The sequence below is a fragment of the Alosa alosa genome, chromosome 5 (assembly GCF_017589495.1).
Source record: "Alosa alosa isolate M-15738 ecotype Scorff River chromosome 5, AALO_Geno_1.1, whole genome shotgun sequence".
Taxonomy (NCBI): domain Eukaryota; kingdom Metazoa; phylum Chordata; class Actinopteri; order Clupeiformes; family Clupeidae; genus Alosa; species Alosa alosa.
This window is the reverse complement of record NC_063193.1, coordinates 27,550,484-27,573,563: the sequence shown is the minus strand read 5'-3', so window position 1 is coordinate 27,573,563 and position 23,080 is coordinate 27,550,484. Positions and strand designations below refer to the sequence as shown.

At 41.2% G+C, this 23,080-nt stretch overlaps 2 protein-coding genes across 6 annotated transcripts in view; both read right to left on the bottom strand.

The window, feature by feature from the left end:
* The window catches only part of LOC125294906 (tripartite motif-containing protein 16-like), a 30,915-nt gene extending 25,267 nt beyond the window's left edge, over nucleotides 1–5,648 (bottom strand). For 2 of the 4 annotated variants that reach the window (XM_048243967.1, XM_048243966.1), the window contains exons 1-6: nucleotides 4,102–5,648; nucleotides 3,470–3,565; nucleotides 1,723–1,956; nucleotides 806–977; nucleotides 315–341; nucleotides 94–153 (exon numbers count right to left, since the gene is read on the bottom strand). In XM_048243967.1, coding sequence (XP_048099924.1) covers nucleotides 94–153; nucleotides 315–341; nucleotides 806–977; nucleotides 1,723–1,956; nucleotides 3,470–3,565; nucleotides 4,102–4,686 — 1,174 coding nt within the window. In that variant the 5' untranslated portion in view covers nucleotides 4,687–5,648. The remainder of the gene's footprint in view (nucleotides 1–93; nucleotides 154–314; nucleotides 342–805; nucleotides 978–1,722; nucleotides 1,957–3,469; nucleotides 3,566–4,101) is intronic. The other 2 variants (XM_048243969.1, XM_048243968.1) reach the window with 2 other exon arrangements.
* Nucleotides 5,649–10,931: 5,283 nt separating this feature from the next.
* On the bottom strand, nucleotides 10,932–22,208 carry LOC125294908 (E3 ubiquitin/ISG15 ligase TRIM25-like). 2 transcript variants are annotated; one of them, XM_048243971.1, is made up of 3 exons: nucleotides 21,577–22,208; nucleotides 12,283–12,379; nucleotides 10,932–11,047 (listed from the first exon to the last, which is right to left on the bottom strand). In XM_048243971.1, exons 1-3 carry the CDS (start codon nucleotides 22,165–22,167, stop codon nucleotides 11,016–11,018), a joined length of 720 nt encoding a protein of 239 aa, XP_048099928.1. In that variant the 5' UTR covers nucleotides 22,168–22,208; the 3' UTR covers nucleotides 10,932–11,015. The 2 variants fall into 2 exon arrangements, with proteins under 2 accessions (XP_048099928.1, XP_048099929.1); XM_048243972.1 differs by having other exon boundaries at nucleotides 12,283–12,376.
* Between the last annotated feature and the right edge of the window lie 872 nt (nucleotides 22,209–23,080).

Sequence of the window (23,080 nt, the reverse complement as noted above, 5' to 3'; positions counted from 1 at the left end):
AAAAAACAGGACAAACTTAGACTTGTATTTGTGTACTGCAGTGTGTGTGTGTGTGTGTGTGTGTGTGTGTGGGGGGGGGGTTGTTCAGCTTACACTGCAAGAGCTCCTCTCTGGTCACTGGTTCAGGAAAATAAGCCTGGATATCACTGGATACTGAAAGAGAAAATATCATTTTACTAGCAATAAAGCTTCAATACATAGTATAAAGAGAATATAATGATAGCATCATATTACTTTTCAGAATGAGTCTGTTAGCGCTGAGGGATAGTTTTATTTCAACGGTAGAAGGGAATATAACTTTGTGACAGACTCACATTCTAAAGACTGGATTATCTGTGTCACTGTTGAGAGACACAGAAAATACAGTCAAAATGAATCCATGTTTATTTCAACATACAGGACCCTCCAGAATTATTGGCACCTCTGCTTACTGTAACTAAAAAGAGGAATATAAAATCATCTTTTAGAAATTGATAATTTTATTTTTATGCTCATTGAGCTCAATGCAAATCAAACCAGCTATAGGCTAACTGAAATAAAACCATGCCAGTCTCTAGGTATGGTGAAGGGTATGTGATGATGTGGGGCTATTTTAATGTCAAAGGTCAAGATAACTTTATCAGGATGCATAGTAAAGGTTGGATATTCCATCATTTTTTACTTGAGGCATTAAGATCAATTTCCAAAAGATGATTTTATATTCCTATTTTTAGTCACCTTTAGCAGAGGTGCCAGTAATTCTGGAGGGTACTGTAACTGGTCTGATATAGTTCATGAATGCATCCAATCAAGATGTTTGTCCAACCTGCTGCAGATATCTTGGCTACTTCCTGCTTGAAGATGCCATCCAGTTTCTCCTCCAGCTGCACCTTCACTGCAGAGATGGTTTCCTTCACAGCCTCAAAAGAGAAACTCTGGTTGAAGGTCAAACTGGTTGGAACTGTACTGCAAGGAGGAGCAGTGACTGACACAACATTCTGCAGAGAGAACCACAAGGTGAGTCAGATCACCTGAATAGTAAGTCAGGACTGTTTCCCCCAAAGGCTGAAGACATTATGAGTTAAATCAGTTGGTTTAGTGTGTGTGTAATTATGCATTAGTGTGTGTTAAGTATGTATGCATGTTAGATACATTATCTTACTGCATGTAAAGCAATACAATTCCTATCCACATTACACAGCACACATACAGTTTTTATCATGTGGACATACATGTCATATGTTGCACAGAAAGATTTATCAGCTGAATTCTTCCTGTCATTGAAATTCTTATGTTATGACTGCTGGTAGCATAGTAGTGATAAGTGTCATACAGAAGTCTTTTTTCCCCCAGACTTTTTGGAAAATGATTCCCGGGACAACGAAACACCGGGGCACATGAAACTTGGTGGTCGTGTAGCCTCCTAGACCTTTACAGAAAATAAGTGTTTGGTTTCTGGGGGCCACAATAACTACCCGAACCATTGCACCCAAGATCACACAATTGTATGGTACGCTGGTCTCAAGGGCCCACATCAACCTACAGTACCATAACGTGATGTTGCAGCCCCAGTAAAAATGAAAATGCAAAAACATGCCTCTTTAATTGCCTCCATGTTCAGAGTTTAAATTTGCTCCAAATTTGATGTGATACCCCTGACATCCTCTGGGGGTAAGCCCATACAATAAAGGACTGCAGAAGGAAATGTATTTAATTTAATTTAATTGCCATTAATGATGTCACCTTGAGGAAATAATTGTGATCCTCTGTATGTGCAAGCTGCTCCAGCTCAGCATCTCTCCTCTTCAGCTCAGCAATCTCCTGCTCCAGTTGCTTCAGGAGTCCTTCAGCCCAACTCACTTCAGCCTTCTCCTGAGCTCTGATCAGCTCTGTCACCTCAGAGCGCCTTCTCTCAATGGAGCGGATCATCTCAGTGAAGATCCTCTCACTGTCCTCCACTGCTGTCTGTGCAGAGCTCTGTTAGGAGACACACAAAGAGGAGGGCAGGAGACACACAGAGGGAGGTGAAGCTGAAAGTGTTTCATGGTGTCAGTGGTTCTTTGTGTGCTGTTGAGATGACAGCAGAGGCACAGTTACTCAGTGAACTCACAACAATGTTGCCTGATAGTGGAATTAGAATTTAATTTAATTTAGACTCTTCTCCCCACATCATAGACAGTGCACTTACTAATGTCTAATATAATGCTAATACTACTCTACAAATAGTTTACTTTGGATGTATGCCCATTATTATGACCGCCGCGCAGCGAAGCGGTGGCCAAATTTCTGTCAAGGATTCCTGGGACACTGAAAGACCGGGGTACACGAAACTTGGTGGGCATGTAACCCCACATGGATAGCATGGAACCATCGTTTTTCGTTTTGATCTGTAGCCCCCCCGCTGGACTGGACCCCCCGAAAGGAGGGTAGGGCAGACACAGTTTTCTGTGAATATCTCGAGAACCGTAGGGTTAAGGAGGACCACCTTTTTTTGTATGTTGATCTCAAGGGGCCATGTCAACCCATTCCATAACCTCATTTCATGTATAGCGCCACCTAATTAAACACAAAAAAGTAAAAATGAGGTGTTGTAATCGCAGGTATCTGTGACCTAACAAAACTGCACAAAATTGGAAGTGTAGGATCATTATGACACCCTCTGAATGCACACCAAGTTTCGTGGAATTCCGTTCATGGGGGGGCACACAATAAAATAATTTATGTGTACATTTAGTGACCGTACACCAACAGAGTTTTCTGTGAATATCTTGAGAACCGTAGGGCCTAGGATGACCAATTTTTTGCGTATGCTTGCCTCCAGGGGTCATGTTAACCCATTCCATATGCACACATATGCATAAACAGATACACATGCACACACATACATTCACAGTAATCATACGTATGACACATACTCACACAGTAGACATATGTACGCATGCATGCACATGCACACACACAGGCACATACACAGGCACACACACAAGCACACACACACACACACACACACCCACACACATAAACATGAACATATACACACGCACACATGCACACAATTCAAGAATTTCTCAGAATTATGAACAGGCAAGATGGGGGTGGGGTTGTATAAAATGAATTTTACATGTGAAATCTATGAACTAATCATGTTTTGGTACTTGTTGTCTAGCAGATACCAGTGAGAATTGAGTGTGCATAGTGCAATTTAGTGAGACAGTTAGAATCATATATGCCTTTCAGCGTGATTTATTTTTGTGGAAAAAATGTGCTGGACTGGGCGGCGGTCATATTTTGTACCACTCTGCGGTACATCTGGTTTAGCATGGCTATCATTAAGCAATATAATGCAAAATGAGTTTGTTCTGACAAATAACCTTTTACCTCTGATCTGGTAATGGCACATCAACACAGCTGCCATAACAATTATAAATTATATTAGAGAGCTGAAACCTTAATCAATTAGCAGTTTGTCTTTTCTGTGGTCAGTACTCACCTTGAGAGTCTCCACAGCCTTCCTCAGCTCCTGCAGCTCCTTCTCTCTCTCCTGGATTCTCTGCTGGAATCTCCTCTGGGTCTGCCCCAACTGCTTCTGTTTATAATAAAACAAACATACTGTGCCTAACTATGTTTCCTATTCATTTGTCAGAACAATGATAACAATAACCAGATTTTTTTGATGAACACATAATATTGTAGAAACAACATGATCTTGTTTCAGTTAGAGAACTGGTATTAAGCATTAAACACAGGGACTGTAAAAAACATTGGACCTTTTGTATGGTATCATATTGAGAGAGACATCCAGGCTACCCTAATCAATGACGCCAATGGCATTTGACGAAAAACAAACAACAAGAAGTGATATCAACCCTCGCTAATTATCTATTCCACTTTCTCTTATTCACATTGAGGCTGCCATGGCAATGTTTGACAGATTTTACACATTTTGCTCTTTGCACCTGCAATGCTTACCTGCTTTGTGAGTTCTCCAATGAGCCTAATATACGTCTGCAGAAAATCAGTAGACTTTAAGAAGTATAATGCTGTTGTCATTATATAAACACATCACTTGTATATCAGACCTTTCAAATAAAATGAAGACACAAGTGTAGCTACAGTACTCACCTGTTTGTTTTTCCATTCTGCTGCAGCTGTGACTGTGTCATGGCCTTTATGTTCATCCATCGTACACAGATAGCAGATACAACTCTGATCGGTACGACAAACTATTTCAAACACCTGATGACGGGGGCAGATCCTCTCCTGTAACTGTCCTGTGGCATCAGTCACTGAATGTTTTCTTCCTGGATTTACATAATTGTGAACTTTGAAGTGAGCCTCACAGTAAGACAACAGACAATCCAGACAGGACTTCACAGCTTTGAGTTTTCTCCCAGTGCAGACTCCACATTCCACATCTCCAGGTCCAGCAGAACACTGAGCAGGAGCAGCAGCCTGGAGTCCAGTCTTTCTAAAGTCCTCCACCATCTCAGCAATCAGAGTGTTTTTACTGACAGCAGGTCTTGGCCTATATGTCTGTCTGCACTGGGGGCAGCTGTAGATGTCTTTACCATCCTCCTGATCCCAGCAGCCTTTAATGCAGCCCAAACAATATGTGTGTCCACATGGAATTGAGACTGGATCCTTTAGTAGATCCAGACAAACTGGACAAGTGAAATACTTTTGTCTTTTGGCTGAAGCGTGCGCCATGTTTTGTCCCGATCACACACAGCAGGAGAGGAGACAGCAGTGTGAAAGGGCACTTTTGGTTTCCTGTATTATCATCAGGAGGAGTGGCTGCCACATTGATAAGGAGAGGTGACAGCAACTTTATCTGAGAATGTACTGTACGTATGTCTCTCTCTATCCCAGTGTGTGTGTGTGTGTGTATGACAGACAGACACAGCGGATACCAATTATGGATGCATCCCTGGGTGAGACATCAATCCATGCAGTCACACTATGTATGTGTGTGTGGGTTATTTGTGTGTGTGTGTGTTTGGTGTAGAGCTGCACACATGTGTATGTGTGTGTGTCAAAGGAGACCATGGTGACCAGTGATCTTTAAGCTGTACTGTACTGACCAACGATCCATGGATCTGTACTGCCACCCAGTGGCGACAGAGTGTCAGTGTGGCTGCTGCCCCATGTAGGCCACGGGTAGAAGTGCTGCTCCTGCACCTCACCTCACCTCCACTCCACTCTCATCTCTGAGACTGACCTGAAATGAAGGGAAACCTGCTCTGCTCTCTAAAGGAGAAACAACTTCTTCAACAACTCTAAACACTGGGCCTGTGATCATAGTGAAAAGTAAAGAATGTGTTTGTGATAAATTATGTCTTCATTGGAGAGTTTATAGTGTAGAATTCTTTATTATATGAGTCATGTTTCATCACATCTATTTGATCACATAACTGATTCCTTGGAGATAGAGTGCCTCTTGAAGGTTGTATCAGCGATGGCGGGGTAACGCCACTTCTGTTGACGTTCAAACAAAACTGAGAGCTAGCTCGCTACTCCCTCTCCCTCCCTCCCGTGCAATTGAAACTCTCCTGAACGCTCGTCGATTATTGGTTGGAACAATTTATTTTGCCATTGAGTGGTTGGCAACACTTGTTAACAATTGTTTTTGTGTGCAGATCTCAGAGCCTAGGCTGCCTACAGAGACACGTTTTTTTGACGGCCTGCTTATGCGGGCGGGCAGCTAGCGGATCGTTAGGAAAGATTAGATGAATGTAATCATTAATGTTTGGGCCTTTTTTGGGCCTACAATCGCTGATACAACCTTTAATAGAGCTTAGAGTTACAGTTCAATTTATCAACACTGACTTTATTACAACAGATATGAAGAATTAGGTATGTCAGGTTGATTTGTACTGTTTGGTTAATTATGATGGATACAAAAGGATGTCTATTCATTTTTTCCAACATTAATGTGATTTAAACTAAGATCATTTGTGTATTGGTAAGATAAGGTGCGTGTTGTTCAAAAGGCATTTATAAGTATAATATTTAGATACAATTACAGTTACAATTGTATTATTTGTCCCAGATGGGTAAATTGTATCACTTATCATCATGTACACATTTCCTATGAGAAGTATATTTGGCATTTTCAGGAATAGCTTCTAAAGTAGAGATCACGTTTTTGTAAATTTAACATTAGCCATCAAAAGACATTTTTTACAATTATTATTATAATGACATCTGCTGAATCTCATAAAGATTAATGACATTTATGATAATTCACTCTAATATAAAGAGTTTTTACTGTGGCCCTTCCATCAGACGTGCTCAGTCACAGAGGGATTAAAGGCCTGAAAACCTGGGGGAGGGAGGGGAAATGGGTTGTGGAAGAGGATCAGAAGGGGATAAAAAAACTGGGCTAATTAAGTCATTGCCTATCCAATAGTTTATGTGTGGTGCGCTGATGTGTGTTCCAGCTGAGGTGCAGACGCTGTAATATCTGCTGGGGTCCAGAGATGAGGGAGTGGTTTTGGTCTTTTGTTTTCCCCAAGAACAGAGAATCTTAGGCAGCTGAGAGACAACTGCCAGATCCTTACATGTGAGTGGTGACTATATGTGTGCTGATGAGATGGGGTGTGTTTATGTGTGTGGTGACTATATGTGTGCTGATGAGATGGGATATGTTTATGTGTGTGATGACTATATTATATCTGTGCTGATGATATAGGATGTGCTTATGTGTGGAAGTATGGGATGTGTGGATTTGATAGTAACCTCATCTATCCGGGTCATTCTGTGTCAAATTCTGTGATACTGTTGTTGCTGCACCGTCTCAGATTTTGTTCAAACCTTGTCTATATCATCAATGGGTCCTAAAACCAAGGGCTGTGAAATATTTCTGTGCAAATCTTCTGTCTTCATATCTTTTTCAGACCTTGAAATTCTTTCATTTTTACAGCTTGAAAAACACATGCCATGTTTAGGCATTAATATCTTGACAAATATTTTCCCTAGCCTCTTCAAATTTTCTAGGATGGACGATCAACTCCTAAAAATCATGTGTAAACAATTTGAAGTATGTACTAAATGTCTCCTGACTTTTGAAAGGGCCCTAGATTTTGGAAAAATTAGCTTTAAGTGTGATATTGAGGGTATTAAAAAACAGTTTTGTTTTTTTCATTTGGTATCCGTCACTATTTCCTCTTGAAATGCATCAGTTTATTAATGTTTTCCAACAATTTGAAGTCTCCACATCAAATGACCATGACAATAATAAGGATAAAACAAGGCGTGTTTGTATTTTTGTGTTATTTTCAAGCAACTGAAATGGTATGTGGGGTATCTAGTAGGACCATAAAAATCAAAATCTAAATCAAAATCTGTAAAGTACCAATATTGTAGCAAGTCCTATTCACAGAATATGCATGTAGTTACAGGTGTTTTGGGAACACCAAAATAAACATTTACAATAAACAATAGATTTTAGAGGCCCCTCAGGTGAAACACAGCATAGTATTTTGTTCCTTTTGTTATGTTCCTAAAACACCTGTAACTACATGCATTTATTCTGTGAATGGGGATGCATTTTCATACATTTCAGTTGCATGAAAATGATACAAAAATGCAAACACGCCTTGTTTTATCCTTATTATTATCATGGCCTTTTGTTTTAGAGACTTCACTTTTTTGGGAAACCATTAAAAAAGGATTATCTTTCTAGAGAAAATACTGAGTTTTGAGACCCTCAATATCACTTATTTTGCATGTTTTTTTCTGAAACTAGGGACTACTATCAAACCAATGAGAAGTTTGTGGTACAAACTTTTAATGATTGAATCGTACTAAGAACATATTTGTCTTCCATTCTACAAAGTTTGGTAGTGGTTCATACCTGCAGTAAATACTCTGTGTGGTTCAAGTGAGGGGAGTAGCCAGGCTTGACGCACAATATATGGTCGGGGTATGACACACAATATATCAATCAATAATGATGATAATGCTAATAATTATGGCAAGTCCATTTCATTGAAATGAAAAGAAAGTCTGAAAACATGAGTTTTATTTTCCTTAAAAAGGGCAACAAATTACCATCCGAAGATCCTGGGGATTGAAACATTACTCTTTTAAGACTGTCTTATTTTTAACATAGGCTAAAGTTTGTCTAGCACCTGTCCTTTTTCCAAAAGTTATCGTTCTCAACCAAGCGGTAGCCCGGTCTACATAAAGGCTATAGACACAATCTGGCCATATATAGCCTATAGTCAGTTAAATCGCGATGCAATGGATGTTCATGGGAACTTCCCGGCTTTGCCAATTAGTGCTAGTCTGTCATGAATGAGAATAAATGGATGAACTTGATTATGATGATCATAAACTTATCGGCTACAATCAAAGCCAAGGAAATATCATCAGTTTCGCACAGAATGTCATCAACACACCCCCTTGCTTGGTGTGAATTTACCTTTGCTTTTTGTAGACTAAATACTCTCACCCGTGTGACCTTTTTGTAGACTAAATACTCTCACCCGTGTGACATCCTGACTAGGGGTCTGGTAGTGTCATTGATTTCCAGGTAAAATAATTGTGACTTGATGCCCGGATCATGTACAGAGTTCAGTGCACGTCTGAATACAACTAAAGTTTGTCTGTGGGCGTGTCTGTGTGTGTGTCCAACTTACACTGCAATAGCTCCTCTCTGGTAACTGGTTCAGGAAAAACAGCCTGGATATCAGACACTGAAACAGAGAATCACTTTACTAACAATAAAACTTTACATTGTGTTGCTGTGACTCGTTGCTATAAGGTCTTATCACTTGTTAGATGACTTCACAGTGCACTCTCAAAATACAGTAGCAGTGTAGAGCTGCTCATTTTACTTTGGATCAGTTATTTCTTGGTCAGTGGCGTTATCATTTTCAGTGGCTGGCTTCAAGATTTGCTGTGTGTAGGATAGGGCCCCCAGTGTTTAATTTTCTCCTAAACCCTTCATGAAAATATTAAGGTATTTTTACACATAACATATAAAGGGCCTTCATTTCAAACTCTGGAGCCAAGCCACACTCTTTCATTTCAGTGAAACTATCATTCCCTTGCTAGACCCCAGATATAAAGCCTTGCAGGCTGTTAGAAGAAGAAAAACAGTAAAGACTAACTGGTTTGTGGTAGCATGCCCTTACTGTCTGTTCTTCTGACTGGGAGTTCTGGATCAGTATCTGGGAACCAACACAGAGACACTCAATCACCCAGGATCAACAGAAAAAACAAACACACATTCTGTCACAAATGCTAAAAACAAACATTTCCCAAAGTGGAGTACATATGAAGATAATATGTGCATATATTATCTTCATCTGTACTCCACTTTAGGAAATGTTTGTTTTTAGCATTTGTGACAGGTCTGTTAGCTCTGAAAGGAAGTGTTATTGTTGAAGGGAATGTAACATAATGACTCACATTCTAAAGACCGAATGATCTGGATATGTGCCACTGTTGAGAGACAGAGAAAATACAGAGTCAAATGAATCCATAGCAATTCAAACACTGTGACAGTGTCTTTTAAAAGAAGTTCATGATTGTGTCAATTCTAGATGTTTGTCCAACCTGCTGTAGATATCTTGGCTACTTCCTGCTTGAAGATGCCATCCAGTGTCAACTTCAGCTGCACCTTCACTGCAGAGACTGATTCTTTCACAGCCTCAAAAGAGAAACTCCTGAAGGCCATGTTGGTTGGAGCTGTACTGCAAGGAGCACCAGTGACTGACACAGCATTCTGCATAAAGAGACACACATAAGGTGAGACAGGCCACCTGCATATTCAGTCAACTCTGTTTCCACAAAGACTGCTGAATTAGTTGGTTTAGTGTGTGTAATTATGTGTAATTATGCATTAGTGCATTTAAGTGTGTACAGTACATGTTAGATACATACTGCACTTACTAAAAACAATACAAACAATTTTTACTCTAATCACACATCATACAGCACAAATACAGATTTTATTACACACTGTTCATATGGGCATATGTCTATGTTGCACAGAAATGTATCCGCTAAATACACAGGGCCACATGTTACCTACAAAGACAAATAGCAGGTTTTTTCTGTCCGCAGAAAGCAAACGCTGTGCCATTTACTAAGCTTTCACTTCATTAGGTTTTGCTAAATTTTGCTTTTTGTTTTCAAAGCCCTAAATGGGATGGCACCCACAGTATATCTGTGACCTTTTATGTCCCTACGGTCCTTCTAGGCCACTAAGGTCTTCCTCGCAACATCTTCTTTCAGTCCCCAATGCAATCCTACCTAAAAGCGAAAGGTGATAGGGCTTTTCTTTGCTGCCCCTCGATTCTGGAATAATCTATCTCCCTTTAGAAATGTTCCTTTATCTACAATCATAATCAGTTCATCATTATCATTACTGTTTTTTTTTGTATTTTTATTTATTTTATTTGTCTTTGAAAGTTTCTCTAATTGACGCATTTAACCGCAATTTGGATGACACCTGCTTTTAAAAGTCGGAACATTTTCACCACAAAACGTGTGCCGTTTTCATACATGTGGCGGAATACCTAATCAATCACTATTAACACTTCTCCTCCCATGTTTTTGCGCGATACTCCCCTCGAACTTCCAATAAATGTATACAGTATGTATGTATGAGTAAGAAAAGCACAGTTCACAATTCTGCGCTCCAGTGGCATGCAAAATGTGCTTTCATCCATGTCCGGTCTGTTTTGTACATAAGATGCCATGTTTTAAGGTGCAAATTGCGTTATTACAAATAGGCGGTAATTTGGCGCTAATTCTTAGTACATCAGGCCCTGTTTCATACTTTACATTTAATTTCAGTTTCAGGAGGTCAGGTCAATGTTACCTTGAGGAAATGGAAGTGATCGTCTATGTATGAAAGCTGCTCCAACTCAGCATCTCTCCTCTTCAGCTCAGCAATCTCCTGCTCCAGTTGCTTCAGGAGTCCTTCAGCCCAACTCACCTCAGCCTTCTCCTGAGCTCTGATCAGCTCTGTCACCTCAGAGCGCCTTCTCTCAATGGAGCGGATCATCTCAGTGAAGATCCTCTCACTGTCCTCCACTGCTGTCTGTGCAGAACTCTGTTAGGAGACACACAAAGAGGAGGGCAGGAGACACACAGAGGGAGGTGAAGCTGAAAAGTAGCTCATGGTGTAATTTACTTGATTCAAGGCTAATAGGCCTTATGCTTGAAAGGCTCTTCAGGTAACTCATTTGTTTCCAGTAGAGCCAGATGTGTTTGAACCTGCTGCTATTGTTAATGTAATTAGTGTCTACACGGACCCGGTTGGTTGTTGCATCTAGTGAATCACCATGCTACAATGTAAAAGGATTTATGCGTGCGTTGAAATAGTTATTATTGGGCAAACAATTTTTTCATTGTCGGAGCATGTAAGGAGCAGAACATAACAGAAGATGCCGATACAACACAGCTAAAGCTACACCAGAAACAAATGAGCTACCACAAGAGCTTTTTGTGCATAAGGTCAATTCCTGTTAAACCATGTCTTTCTGGACAATCCATGTCACGGATCAACAATGCATCAACAGCATTGCCTTGGCTCTTTGTGACTAACAGGCCAAGGGTTTGCCATGCCAGACTGCACTGGAATTTCATAGGGTTGAGCAGAATCTAGGATGGCCACTGGTGTGGATGATAATATTCAATATTACTGATGACGTCAAGGTGGTGGGGGCCCCCAAATCAAATATCTTTTTAAAAAAGTATCAAAAAAGCATCGAAATCACAATTCTTGACTTGGTATCAGTATCTAAACAATAATTTTGGTATTGTGACAACACTATTACTCTCTAAAAGGACGATCATCATTGTTATCATTACTTGATTGGTTATGAACAAAAATGAGTTCTAGGCTAGCTGAAGCACGTTTTTACATGAAGAAATCCTGCACATAACAGGATAACAATTAATTTCATCAATGGCAAATCCCTATTTCAGCTGTGATGATGAGCAATCACCGGCTGCGTGGATATGTCATAGAATCCATCATTTGCACTCCAACTTCGGAAATGTGGGTCTTATTGTGTGGCAGATTAGGCATCAGAATATGAGAGGGAGTGTGCTGACAATAATGACTGATGACACCGTGATAACATGTAATCCTGAGACATCAAAGCTTGCTGAAACAACAAGACCAAGTGACACTTCCAGGATCCAACATTCTCCTGTGGTCAGTACTCACCTTGAGAGTCTCCAGAGACTTTCTCAACTCCTGCAGCTCCTTCTCTCTCTCCTGAAATAACAAGACCAAGTGACACTTCCAGGATCCAACATTCTCCTGTGGTCAGTACTCACCTTGAGAGTCTCCACAGCCTTTTTTCAACTCCTGCAGCTCCTTCTCTCTTTCCTGGATTATCTGCTGGAATCCTATCTGTGTCTTGCCCATCTGCTTCTGATGATAAAAAACACACACAACCACTTTCATTTATCAAAGTCAAAGTCAAAGTCAAAGTCCTTTATTGTCAATTTCTTCACATGTTCCAGACATACAAAGAGATCGAAATTACGTTTCTCACTATCCCACGGTGAAGACAAGACATATTTTACCAATTTTAAGTCCACAGACAAACATAACATTCAAGTAAACAAAAAAGTAAGTAAATAAGTAAATAAGAGGGCACATATAATAATGAAAAAATAAGAGCAGCAAAATTTTGTTGAAATTGTGCATAGACAGTCAATAAAAAACTAGTGCAAAGTCAGGCCAATAAGAGGCTTGGGTAGTTCTGTTTGACCTGAGTAATAAAGAAAGTGGCATAGTGGTGCAAGTTATGTAAGAGCAGCAGAAGTGTTGTGTTTTCAGGACAACAACACCAAGTTGTAAAGTGTACAAGTGTGCAAGTGTTCAAGTGTGCAAGTGGAGTAGTGCAGGCGGCCATTGTGGGTCCAATGTCCAGGATGTTATGTAGCTGAGGGTGGAGGGGGGAGAGGAGGGAGAGAGTTCAGCATCCTTACAGCTTGGTGTATGAAGCTGTTGGTGAGTCTGGTAGTGCGGGTATATATTTATATCACAATTATATCATCTTAATGATTATAATCAGGTAGGCTATCTCAGCAGGCAAGATATGAATCTCTACAGAAAACACGCAGCTATCAGGATCATACTATGACGACTACTCCAATACTTCGTTCAGCAAGCTTTATTGACAGGTTCGGGAGCAGAGACACAGACCAAGACCAACACAGTATACGCTAGGGAAGTCAAAGACACTCATACACTACACGCACAGGGGTGGACACAGCCACACCAACACGAAGGGTCACACAGGAGATAGAACTAAAAGGGGAATCACTCTACACTAAAACACATAAACAGTAATTAAAGGCATAAACACACACAAAAACAACCCCAAAGTTCTCCCAGAATCCCCCAGCATGCACTAGTGTCGGACCGTAACACACAGTCCTCATACAGCACCGACGTTACACAGCCCCCTCGCATGCCATTGCCATCCTCGGCAATCGCCTCTCCCTCAGCTGCAGGCAAACGTCGGTGCGGCACTCCGCCACCCAGTCCAACTGTCCATGGTACCACCAACACACATGGGGCGCACACCGCAGGAGCACACTCACCGACAGCAGCACAACCACAACTGCTAGCGGTCCAGTGCGGGCACCAGCTTTTTTGAAAGGCGCCGGCCAACAGGCCAACTGGAACAAGTGCCTACACTGCATGATGTCTCTCACGCGCACCCAGAGGAGAAAGACAGTCACTTCAGAGGGCGCCCACCCTCTGCCCCACCCAGAAGTCAGCCCGCCGCTCGGGATCCCAGTGAGGACCAAACCAGGCACGTCCTCCCAGGCTGCCACTCCATCTCGCTGCTTTGACCGATGAAGCGACAAAGGGCCCACGCCTAAGATGCAATGCCGGCCAGGCCGCCGCCATCCAATCCGCCAGGGAGGACCGGAGATTGGCCGCCATCAACCGCACGAACTCCCCCGGCGGGGGCAGGTACTCCGGGACCTCCCTGCTCTGGCTCCACAGCAGCCAGGCCCGGATCACCGCCCCACGTTTCCTCTCACATCGCCCCAGGGACTTCAAAGGCTTTTTTTAAGCCATTATAAGGGCTCTCATTGGCATCAGCTTGTTGAGCCCCTGCCCGTGGATAAGTCTTCTGCTCCCCCCAACTCTTCCAGGAAAGGGGCAGGCAGCTCTCCCACCCACTGAGGCCTCTGTCTGAGTCTTTTGACAATAGTATAATGACCACACCACTACTTTGTTCACTAAGCTTTATTGACAAGTTCAGCCTCAGGGAGTCAGACCAAGAATATCATACACATGGAAGTCAAAGGCATACCCTAAACTACACGCACAAGGGGGGACACACCAACAGGAAGGGTTACACACGAGACTAAAATTGGAATCACGCTACACTAAAACACAAACATAAACAGTAATTAAAGGGACACCAGGCAACGTTTTCGTGTTAATGAATCATCTTCGTAAGTCGGTATATGGTTAAATGACTCATTACGGGGCGAATGAAGGCTCTCTCGCCCGCCCCTACTGCCTGTAGGAAGAATATCCCACTTGCAAGTTCGGTGTATCCTACCCGGCGACCGAAGCAGGATCAGTTTACAGCACAGAGGCAGGCTAACGAAACGCTAGAGATTGTTGCAAACGTGTGTATAATGGCAGAGCCGGCGAAGAAGCAGCGAAAACCCTTGACGGAAGACGCAAAGAAAAGGAAAACAGTACTTCTCACTGAGGTCACCAACAGGACATACAGAGGAATTACAACTTAGAATACATAATCCAATTTACGTTCCCATTCTTTATTGTGTTTACCTGTGATGAATCAGATTTTAGCGTGCAAAATAGCCTACATTTAATGGTCATAATAATGTGATGAAAAGCGGACAAAAATGCAGTCAAGTTATGAAACGAGACGTTGCCAGAATAGTTTGACATTACTACATCAAAATCTAAGCCTACACATTTCCTCTCTTTCTTACTCGACTTCTTTCTTATCTTCAAACGTGTTCTTAAGTGACACCGCGAAAAATTACAATCTAATCTTAAAATAATTACAATTATTTATGTCTCTGTGTGGTATATAACCTACTTGGGATGCTTACATGCAGATGTCAAAGTGTTTCTATTTTCGTACTGATGTGAATTAATGTGTAGATCCGAAGTTTAAATGGTAGGCCTATAGCTGTGACGTGCAGTCACCTGACATCACCGTCAAATCAGAGGATATTTCAGAACTATTAACGTGGACAGCTCCCCTTAAGAGCATCTTAAGAGCAGTGCACGCGCATTCACGCTACGAGCATGTTCGAGAAACAGTTGGAAAAACCAAACGAACGATCGTAAGATGAATCGTAGAAAACCCTTGTAAGAGCGTGTCTCCGTCGTTATCGGGAAACTGGGCCCTGGTCAGGAGCTATACTTTCTGTTTCGTTTCGTGTGAATTCAGGAGCATGTAGGCTACTGCACAGCTTGGGAAAGACAGGTGTGTGCAAACAAGATTTCGTCATTAACATTAAATAGCATTAGACGAACGAAAAGAAAAAAGATTAGCCAGCCTATATATGAATAACTTACATAGGCTACTCAGACTTTAATTTATGTTTGCTGTGACAACCATAATAACATTTTTAAGGAATAGATGTTTAATGGTAGAGAGTCTGAATGAAGGGTGGGCCTATGTAGGCTAGTGAATTTTAATGGCCAAACACAAACGTAGCTATAGCCTACAACAACGGAATCATTTCCAAACGTTTCATTTCAAAAAGCTTTCAAAGATCGGCTATTATTTGGCATGTATTTGGTACCAACTGGTGGAGATGTTTTGTAGTAGGCCTAGCCTGTAAAACAATTTGTGTTCGCACTGCTCTGTCATACATTCCATTGGCAACTGTGCGAAAAGATTAAAAATAAAAATAAAAAAACTAACCAAGCCTCCAAACATTTATTGTATGTTTACTGGAGTCTTATTGGTCTAATGCCTCAGCCTTTTCAGTTTAATCTAGCCTACCACTGAATCATTGTCCAATCAGCGCAGTCTTGTACCATGGGGTAGGCCTACCGCCCATTATTGGGTTATTTAAGTCAGGTTGTAAATCACCCAGATTTCTCTGATAGACTTGAAAAAATGTATTTTTGAAAAAATGTAATTTTTTTTGTTCAAATAGCTGGCACTATAATGCAATCTCGATGGGTTAGGCTATATTATATAAGCAGTTGGAAGATGCAATTGTATGTACAGCAAAGGTAGACCAAAATGCATTGCTTCCTGACTGACTGCCAATGAGATTTATTATCAGTTTGTAAAAGTTAGGTGAAGTAGGTAACATTTGGAATCCCTGATCAATATGATTGGTTAGGCTGGAAGTTATCACAAAGTGTATGATGCTAGGATTTGAAATGTTTCCGAATTGTGAGAGGCCAGACTTTCTTAACAAAGTAAGTCTGGAAATCAGGCTAGGTCTTAGCTCCCAACCTAAATTATTGGGTGGGAAACAGACACAAAAGCCACCAGTAGCCAGTTAAAACATCCTGTGCAAGTTAAAACCTTGCTATAACTTAATATAATAGCTTCAAAAGTAATTTTGACGGTTAACTAACGTGTAGGGAGAATGGTGCACCTTCTCAGCCCTATATATATCTGCAAAGAACCATGCAACTTTCCTCACCCCCAACCTGGAGAATCACAAATGGCCTTAGAGAAGAAAATAATACATTTTGAGGCTAACGCAACAAGTTGATGCAGTAGTATAGGCTTTGCTAACTAGACCTTGTTGATGTGGGCCCACTTCCCCGAAAGCATCTTAAGAGCGTCGTAAAGTCCCTCTTACGAACATCTTAAGATTTGCCGACTGTTTCCCGAAACCATCGTAGCTTAAGAGCATCGTGAAAACACTCGTAGATCTACAAGTGCTCCAGAGTACTCGTTATCGGCTAAAGGCCCATTCACACCAAGAACGATAACGATAACTATAACCATAACGATAAAAGCGTTCACACTGAACAACGATAAACAAAGTCTCTCATTGTGTTAATAAATGTGAGGGCTAAAATTCGATGGGTTCTGATTGGCTATTAGCATTTTATCGTTGTGAAAATCACTCTGAAAGTGATCCCCAACGATAACGTTCTTCATGTCGTTATCGTTATAGTTTATGTGTGAACGTCGTCATTCATATTAACAAGAACGATATTTATTTATAGTTATCGTTATCGTTATCGTTATCGTTTTTGGTGTGAATGGGCCTTAAGAGCGTCTTAACAGTGCTTCTCACTGAGGTCACCAACAGGACATACAGAGGAATTACAACTTAGAATACATAATCCAATTTACGTTCCCATTCTTTATTGTGTTTACCTGTGATGAATCAGATTTTAGCGTGCAAAATAGCCTACATTTAATGGTCATAATAATGTGATGAAAAGCGGACAAAAATGCAATCAAGTTATGAAACGAGACGTTGCCAGAATAGTTTGACATTATCTTTGCTAAGTGAATATTTTATTAGGCCTATGAGGTAAAAAGCAGAGAAAGCAACATGTGGTTTAGTCTGTAGCCTACTGCATCAAAATCTAAGCCTACAGTACATACACGATCACTTACTAGTGCAGGGCGATATGTAGCAAAAAAAGGTGTTTGGAACATTTCATACCTTTCAGACCCTATAGTTTGCAAAACTACCTGTTTCCAATTTTTTCCCGGACTGCACAGGTCCAAAATCCAAGATGGCGGCTATATCACCAAAAATTGCAAATAATCGCCTTTTTAAACATTTTAAATGGATATATGTTAGGTATTATCATTATATACATACATTTTCTAATAAAATTGAATGACTTAAGTAATAAATATGACCATGGGTGACATGAGATGTCATGATTATCAACCAGTGATTGGTGTAACCACCATTATGCTGTTTATTGGCATACCCAGAAAAACACATTGACTGATTAAAAGTTTCCTTCACATAACCTAATAATCATTTGAATTAAAGTATTGTTCTGCACTCACCACAATAGATTAGATTAGATTAGATTCAACTTCATTGTCATTGCAGAGTACAAGTATGAAGACAATGAAATGTGGTTTGCGTCTAACCAGAAGTGCAAAAAAAAAAGAAAAGTGCAATGTGATATACAAAGTATAGAGGACGAGGTTGTTGTCCCTGTCAAGATTGCTATGGTCGTGGACACCTCAACAGGCACAGGCAAGGAGGGATTGGGCGGGGGTGGCTTTGTAGGTTGGTTGTCAACCAGGATGCAGAGCTAGAGTTCAGCTGCAGGAAAGCTTCCTCTGAACCTGCTGTGCGCCTTATGCAAGCATCACTTGCCCTGGATGGCCTCAATGGAGGGGAGTGAGGAACCAGTGATGCGTTGGGCTGTTTTCACCACCCTCTGCAATGCTTTTCTGTCGTGGGCAGAGCAGTTGCCATACCAAACTGTGACACAGTTGGTAAGGATACGCTTGATGGTGCAGGGGTAGAAGTTCACCATGATCTGAGGAGGCAGTGGACCTTCTTTAGCCTCCTCAGATAGAAAGCTTCCTGAAGTCCACAATGAGCTCTTTGGTCTTCAATAATTCTGTTAACAGGACTTGCAGGAAATTGTGGGAACATATGAATTTGTTGATTATATGCAAGCCTAATGCTGCCCACTACAGCTAAGTCTGCCTTCATCCATGAATTGTGACTGGTTACAGCATCATCTGAACAATCTACAGAGAGTAGCTCAGTGCAATTAACACACACATTGGATAGCATCTTAATAGATGGCATGGCTGTTGTGCAGGAGATGGTTGTCAGGAAAAATGACATAAACTGTTGCTAAGATCTGGCAGAATGCTTCTTTGAAAATGTTGAAAGTGAGGCACGAGGCTACAATGACATATAGGCTACTTATTATTTAACAACTATACCATCACAAACTCCATGAAAGACAGGACGAGACAGGTCGATACAATGGGAAAAAGCTCATGATAAGGGATACAAAATACAAGACTACACCAATCAAAGACTTTAAAGCTTTCTGGGATCGAAGGAAACCAAAGCCAACCTCGTCCTCTACCTTGCTCATAAAGCTGTTGAACTATGTAAACTGCCAGTCACAGTTCACACACACAAAGGTGGCAGTAGCATTAAGTCATTTTTGGCAAAACCCCACATATCTACTCGTCACACAGATGTCTTGGTGCTTGCCCTTCGCAGGGTACCAGACATCAACGAAGACAGTCTCATTATCATGGGCACTGGAGAACGTCGACAAAAGATACATCTCAGCCTAGAAATCTTGACGCACCCTAGCAGCAGCAAATGTAATTTCTAGCCAGGTAGTCTAGCAACTCTCCGTTGGCTTGTGAGGTGGAAAAACCCAACTTAGGTCCAGCCAATCACATCGTGCATAGAGTCGGTGGACCTATCGGGTATCCTATTGTATCCTGTCAGGAAATTGAAAGACAACCGTTTGTCCCGCCATTTACTTTTATCCCGTGGGAAAGGAAAGGTTTCTGTTTTAAGTCAAACAAGTCGTGATGATGTCATTAACACACTTTGTAGGCTTGTAGTAGGTCCTCATCCATCTCCAGACGTGTTAGCTGGATGTGAGAAATTTGTGTGTCAGCTCCTCAAAACATGGTTTTCAAACAGCTAAAGCCCTTCAGTGGAACTCGGGAACTAAGGAATCCCATCCCTATGATTGTCCTACCATCGTCTATTGCTGTCCCCATGCTCGGATTCCTACCCGCGCAGCCTAGAGACCCACTACTTGCCCGATGACAACTCCTAATCCCTATGGACAATTCATCCCCTACACTGGACTATTTGAACTCAACACTAAATAGGATTCATGCATTATCATACTGGTTATGTAACCATCTAACCACTTTGTAACATATACCTCAGGTGGCTCTAAATACCATGTTCTATTCTCTGTATATAGACCTTACTGTCCTGTAACTGACCCCAGGCAGATGGGTCAGGCCCTTGCGAGTTCTTGCGAGTTTTTCCTCGCCTCTGTTACTCATTGGCTCTGTCTGAATGTTTAACACTCTGTAAAGCGCCATGAGACATGAGTAATGTTTTGATGCTCTATAAGTGAAATTAAGTTGAAATTGAAATTCTGAGAGCACACAGGCAAGCAAATGTTTGGGCACAAGATACAGTGCCTGCTCCAAAGATTCTTGACTCACTATCACTGGGATGGAGGCAAATTGTTGATGGGCAATGGGCTCCTGTTCTGTCAAAACTTCCACCAGCACCACAGGCTGTTGTGGAGCTTGTGAAGTGCTGTTGTCTTGCCAGCCAATGCAGTAGAAGGTGTTCTTGCAAGAGTAACAACTTACCATTCACACAACTTTGCAGGTGTGAAGGCTCTGAAGAGATGTGCACCAATATTAAAAAGACAGTGACAGTGGTGAGGATAAATACTTGAGTGACAATGTTTTGTTGAACTCTTCAATAATGAAACAAAATGCAGATTTTTTAAATGTTTTTCTATTTTTCCCATTTTTCTCCAAATTTCTTGGCAAATGATGCAATACATCTTTTGTAAATAGTCTGTATCTCACTTGTCTACCTTATTATATGTATATTTATCAAAGAAATTGACCACTTTAAGCCTTTATATTATTTTTCTGCATATATTGTCCACCATCTTGAATTTTGGCACTGAAAATGAAGAAAAAAATTGGAAACAGGTTGTTTTGTATTCAATGGGGTCCTAGCAAGTAAAAAATCACCAGTTGCAAAAATCTATATGAACCGTTCCTAAAATTGCACGATTCCCCATACTATACTTTCAATTTCAACCGTTTTGTCATAGGCTAAAACCTGGCAACCCAAATAAGGAAGCGGGTGCCGACTGCACAGTCTGAGTCTGGAAAGCAAGCGGGTTAGTTGAATAGCCTAGCCTACTCCAGAACTAGCTGGAAATTGTTGGGAATTTAATAGATTAACACATCACAAACTGTTACTGAGTGTTGTTGGTGGGTAAGGTCGTAACACCCCCAATTATCACCACTTTTGTTCAGAAATTCTAAAACGATGTTTTTTAACACTTCAAAATAACATTTGTTAAATGAACCTTACATTTTTCAGTAGCCATTGGTGTGTAGATTTGAACAAAATCTGGTTTGGTTCTGGGAGCATTTACTGCCTGAAATATCCGATTTTGTTTACCACGCTCGGAGTTATAGTGCTGGCCTAATGGGTCGCCTATTTACGCCTTTTCAACGACATATGAACGGTTAGACCGAGAATTCTCGTCATGAAATTAAAATTCCACTGGAGCTCCAAGCGGTTGTGTACACGCAGCCTTACAACACTATTTACAGCTCTTCGAGTCACGGTAAATTGTCATTTTTGGTAGGCCTACATAGCTAATTAAGATACACCTATGGTGTGGGTGGTTGCGTTTCTTTAGGAGTCCGCCGTCTTGGTTTGTATAGAAATGGATATTAAGTGACACATACACGCAAGACGGCGGAAATACGGGACTGACGGTAATGGGGGGAGTTCCGATAATGGTAAGGTAAAAGCAATGACCGAAATGCTGTGTTGAAACACGTGTATGAAACATGTTAAATATGCAAAAACACTGACCCGGTATACACGTCTACTCACCTGTTTGTCGGCCCATTCTGCAGCAGCTGTGACTGCGTCATGGCCTTTATGTTCGTCCATCATGCACAGATAGCAGATACAACTCTGATCAGTACGACAAAATATGTCAAACGCCTTCTTGTGACGGGGGCAGATCCTCTCCTGCAGCTGGCATGTGGCATCAGTCACTGAATGTTTTCTTCCTGGATGAATATCATTGTGAACCTTTAAGTGAGTTTCACAGTAAGACACCAGACAATCCAAACAGGACTTGACAGCTTTGAGTTTTCTCCCAGTGCAGACGTCACACTCCACATCTCCAGGTCCAGCAGGCCTACACAGAGCAAGAGAGGCAGCTTGCATTCTGGTCTTCCTTTGTTGTTCCACAAGCCCTGCAACAACATTATTCTTGTTTAAAACAGGTCTTGGAGCAAACGTCTGTCTGCATTGTGGGCAGCTGTAAATTTCATTCTGATCCTCCTGATCCCAGCAGCCATTAATGCAGCCCATGCAGTAGTTGTGTCCACAGAGAATAGTCACTGGATCATTCAGTAGATCCAAACAAATTGAGCACATTAAAAGGTCCTCGTTACTTGAAATCGACTCTGCCATTTTTCTGAAGTGCTAACAAAAACAGGAAGCTATTGAGCAAGCGTTCTCTTTCACTTTCGTTTCTTCTGAGTGTTCACAACCATATATATTAGAAAGCTAGATAGCAGGGGTGGAGCCAGAGGGGTGGCTTGAAATTCGATTGTCCACCCCAGGTGCCACCCCAAAACCGTAGTCTACGATTGGCCATTATGATGGTCTAAGGCGGGACCTTTCTTGATGCACTTGCAGCGCTAGTTTGAAGGGTCAGACAGACGTCGGAAAGTGGCAAACACTTGCCATTATACATGACTTATTGTTTTTAGCATGTGAGTTTAGGCCTACAGGCTACTGCTTGTTAGCCTGACATAGCCATACTCATTTCTAGTCAGAATACGAGTCTGATACTGCTCTATTGGGAAGTAATTATGGGGCGTGTTTCAACCGATATGGGGGAATGCCTCTGCACTCAATTGGATAGACCTAACCAATCAGAGCAATGAAATAACTTACCGTGAAATGTAGGAAAAACACACAAACCTTATCCTTATTCTCCACAAATGCCTTAAAGGAGAAGTAGGCTACGGTGTGATATTGACCTAAGTGTGTTGAAACATGATACCGAGTGTGAACTTTTGTCTCATAGCTCATCTCGGCTTGTCCCCTGCACTCCGAAATCTGGTGCTAGTTAGCCGATGCTACCAACAGGTTTTCAATGGGGGTGCCTCGGGCAAAGTTTTCTAATCTGCCTTGATAATTATTCTACTTTGTCTTTTATTACTTTTTTTTACTACTTTTGCCTTTGTTTTTGCTTACTAATTATTCTTTATTTTTAAATGATTTTACCTAGTGTTTTATGTTTTCTTTTTATTATGATCTTTACCTTTTAACTAGTCTTTGACTATATTGCCCTTCTATGCTTTTATTTGTTATTATT

Coding starts and splice junctions, on each gene's coding strand:
- LOC125294908 (XM_048243971.1), bottom strand. CDS start 22,167: ATGGCAGAGTCGATTTCAAGTAACGAGGACCTTTTAATGTGCTCAATT. Junction 12,380..21,576: donor CAGAATGGGCCGACAAACAG/GTGAGTAGACGT, acceptor TTTTATCATCAG/AAGCAGATGGGCAAGACACA. Junction 11,048..12,282: donor AGGCTGTGGAGACTCTCAAG/GTGAGTACTGAC, acceptor GTCTCCTAACAG/AGTTCTGCACAGACAGCAGT.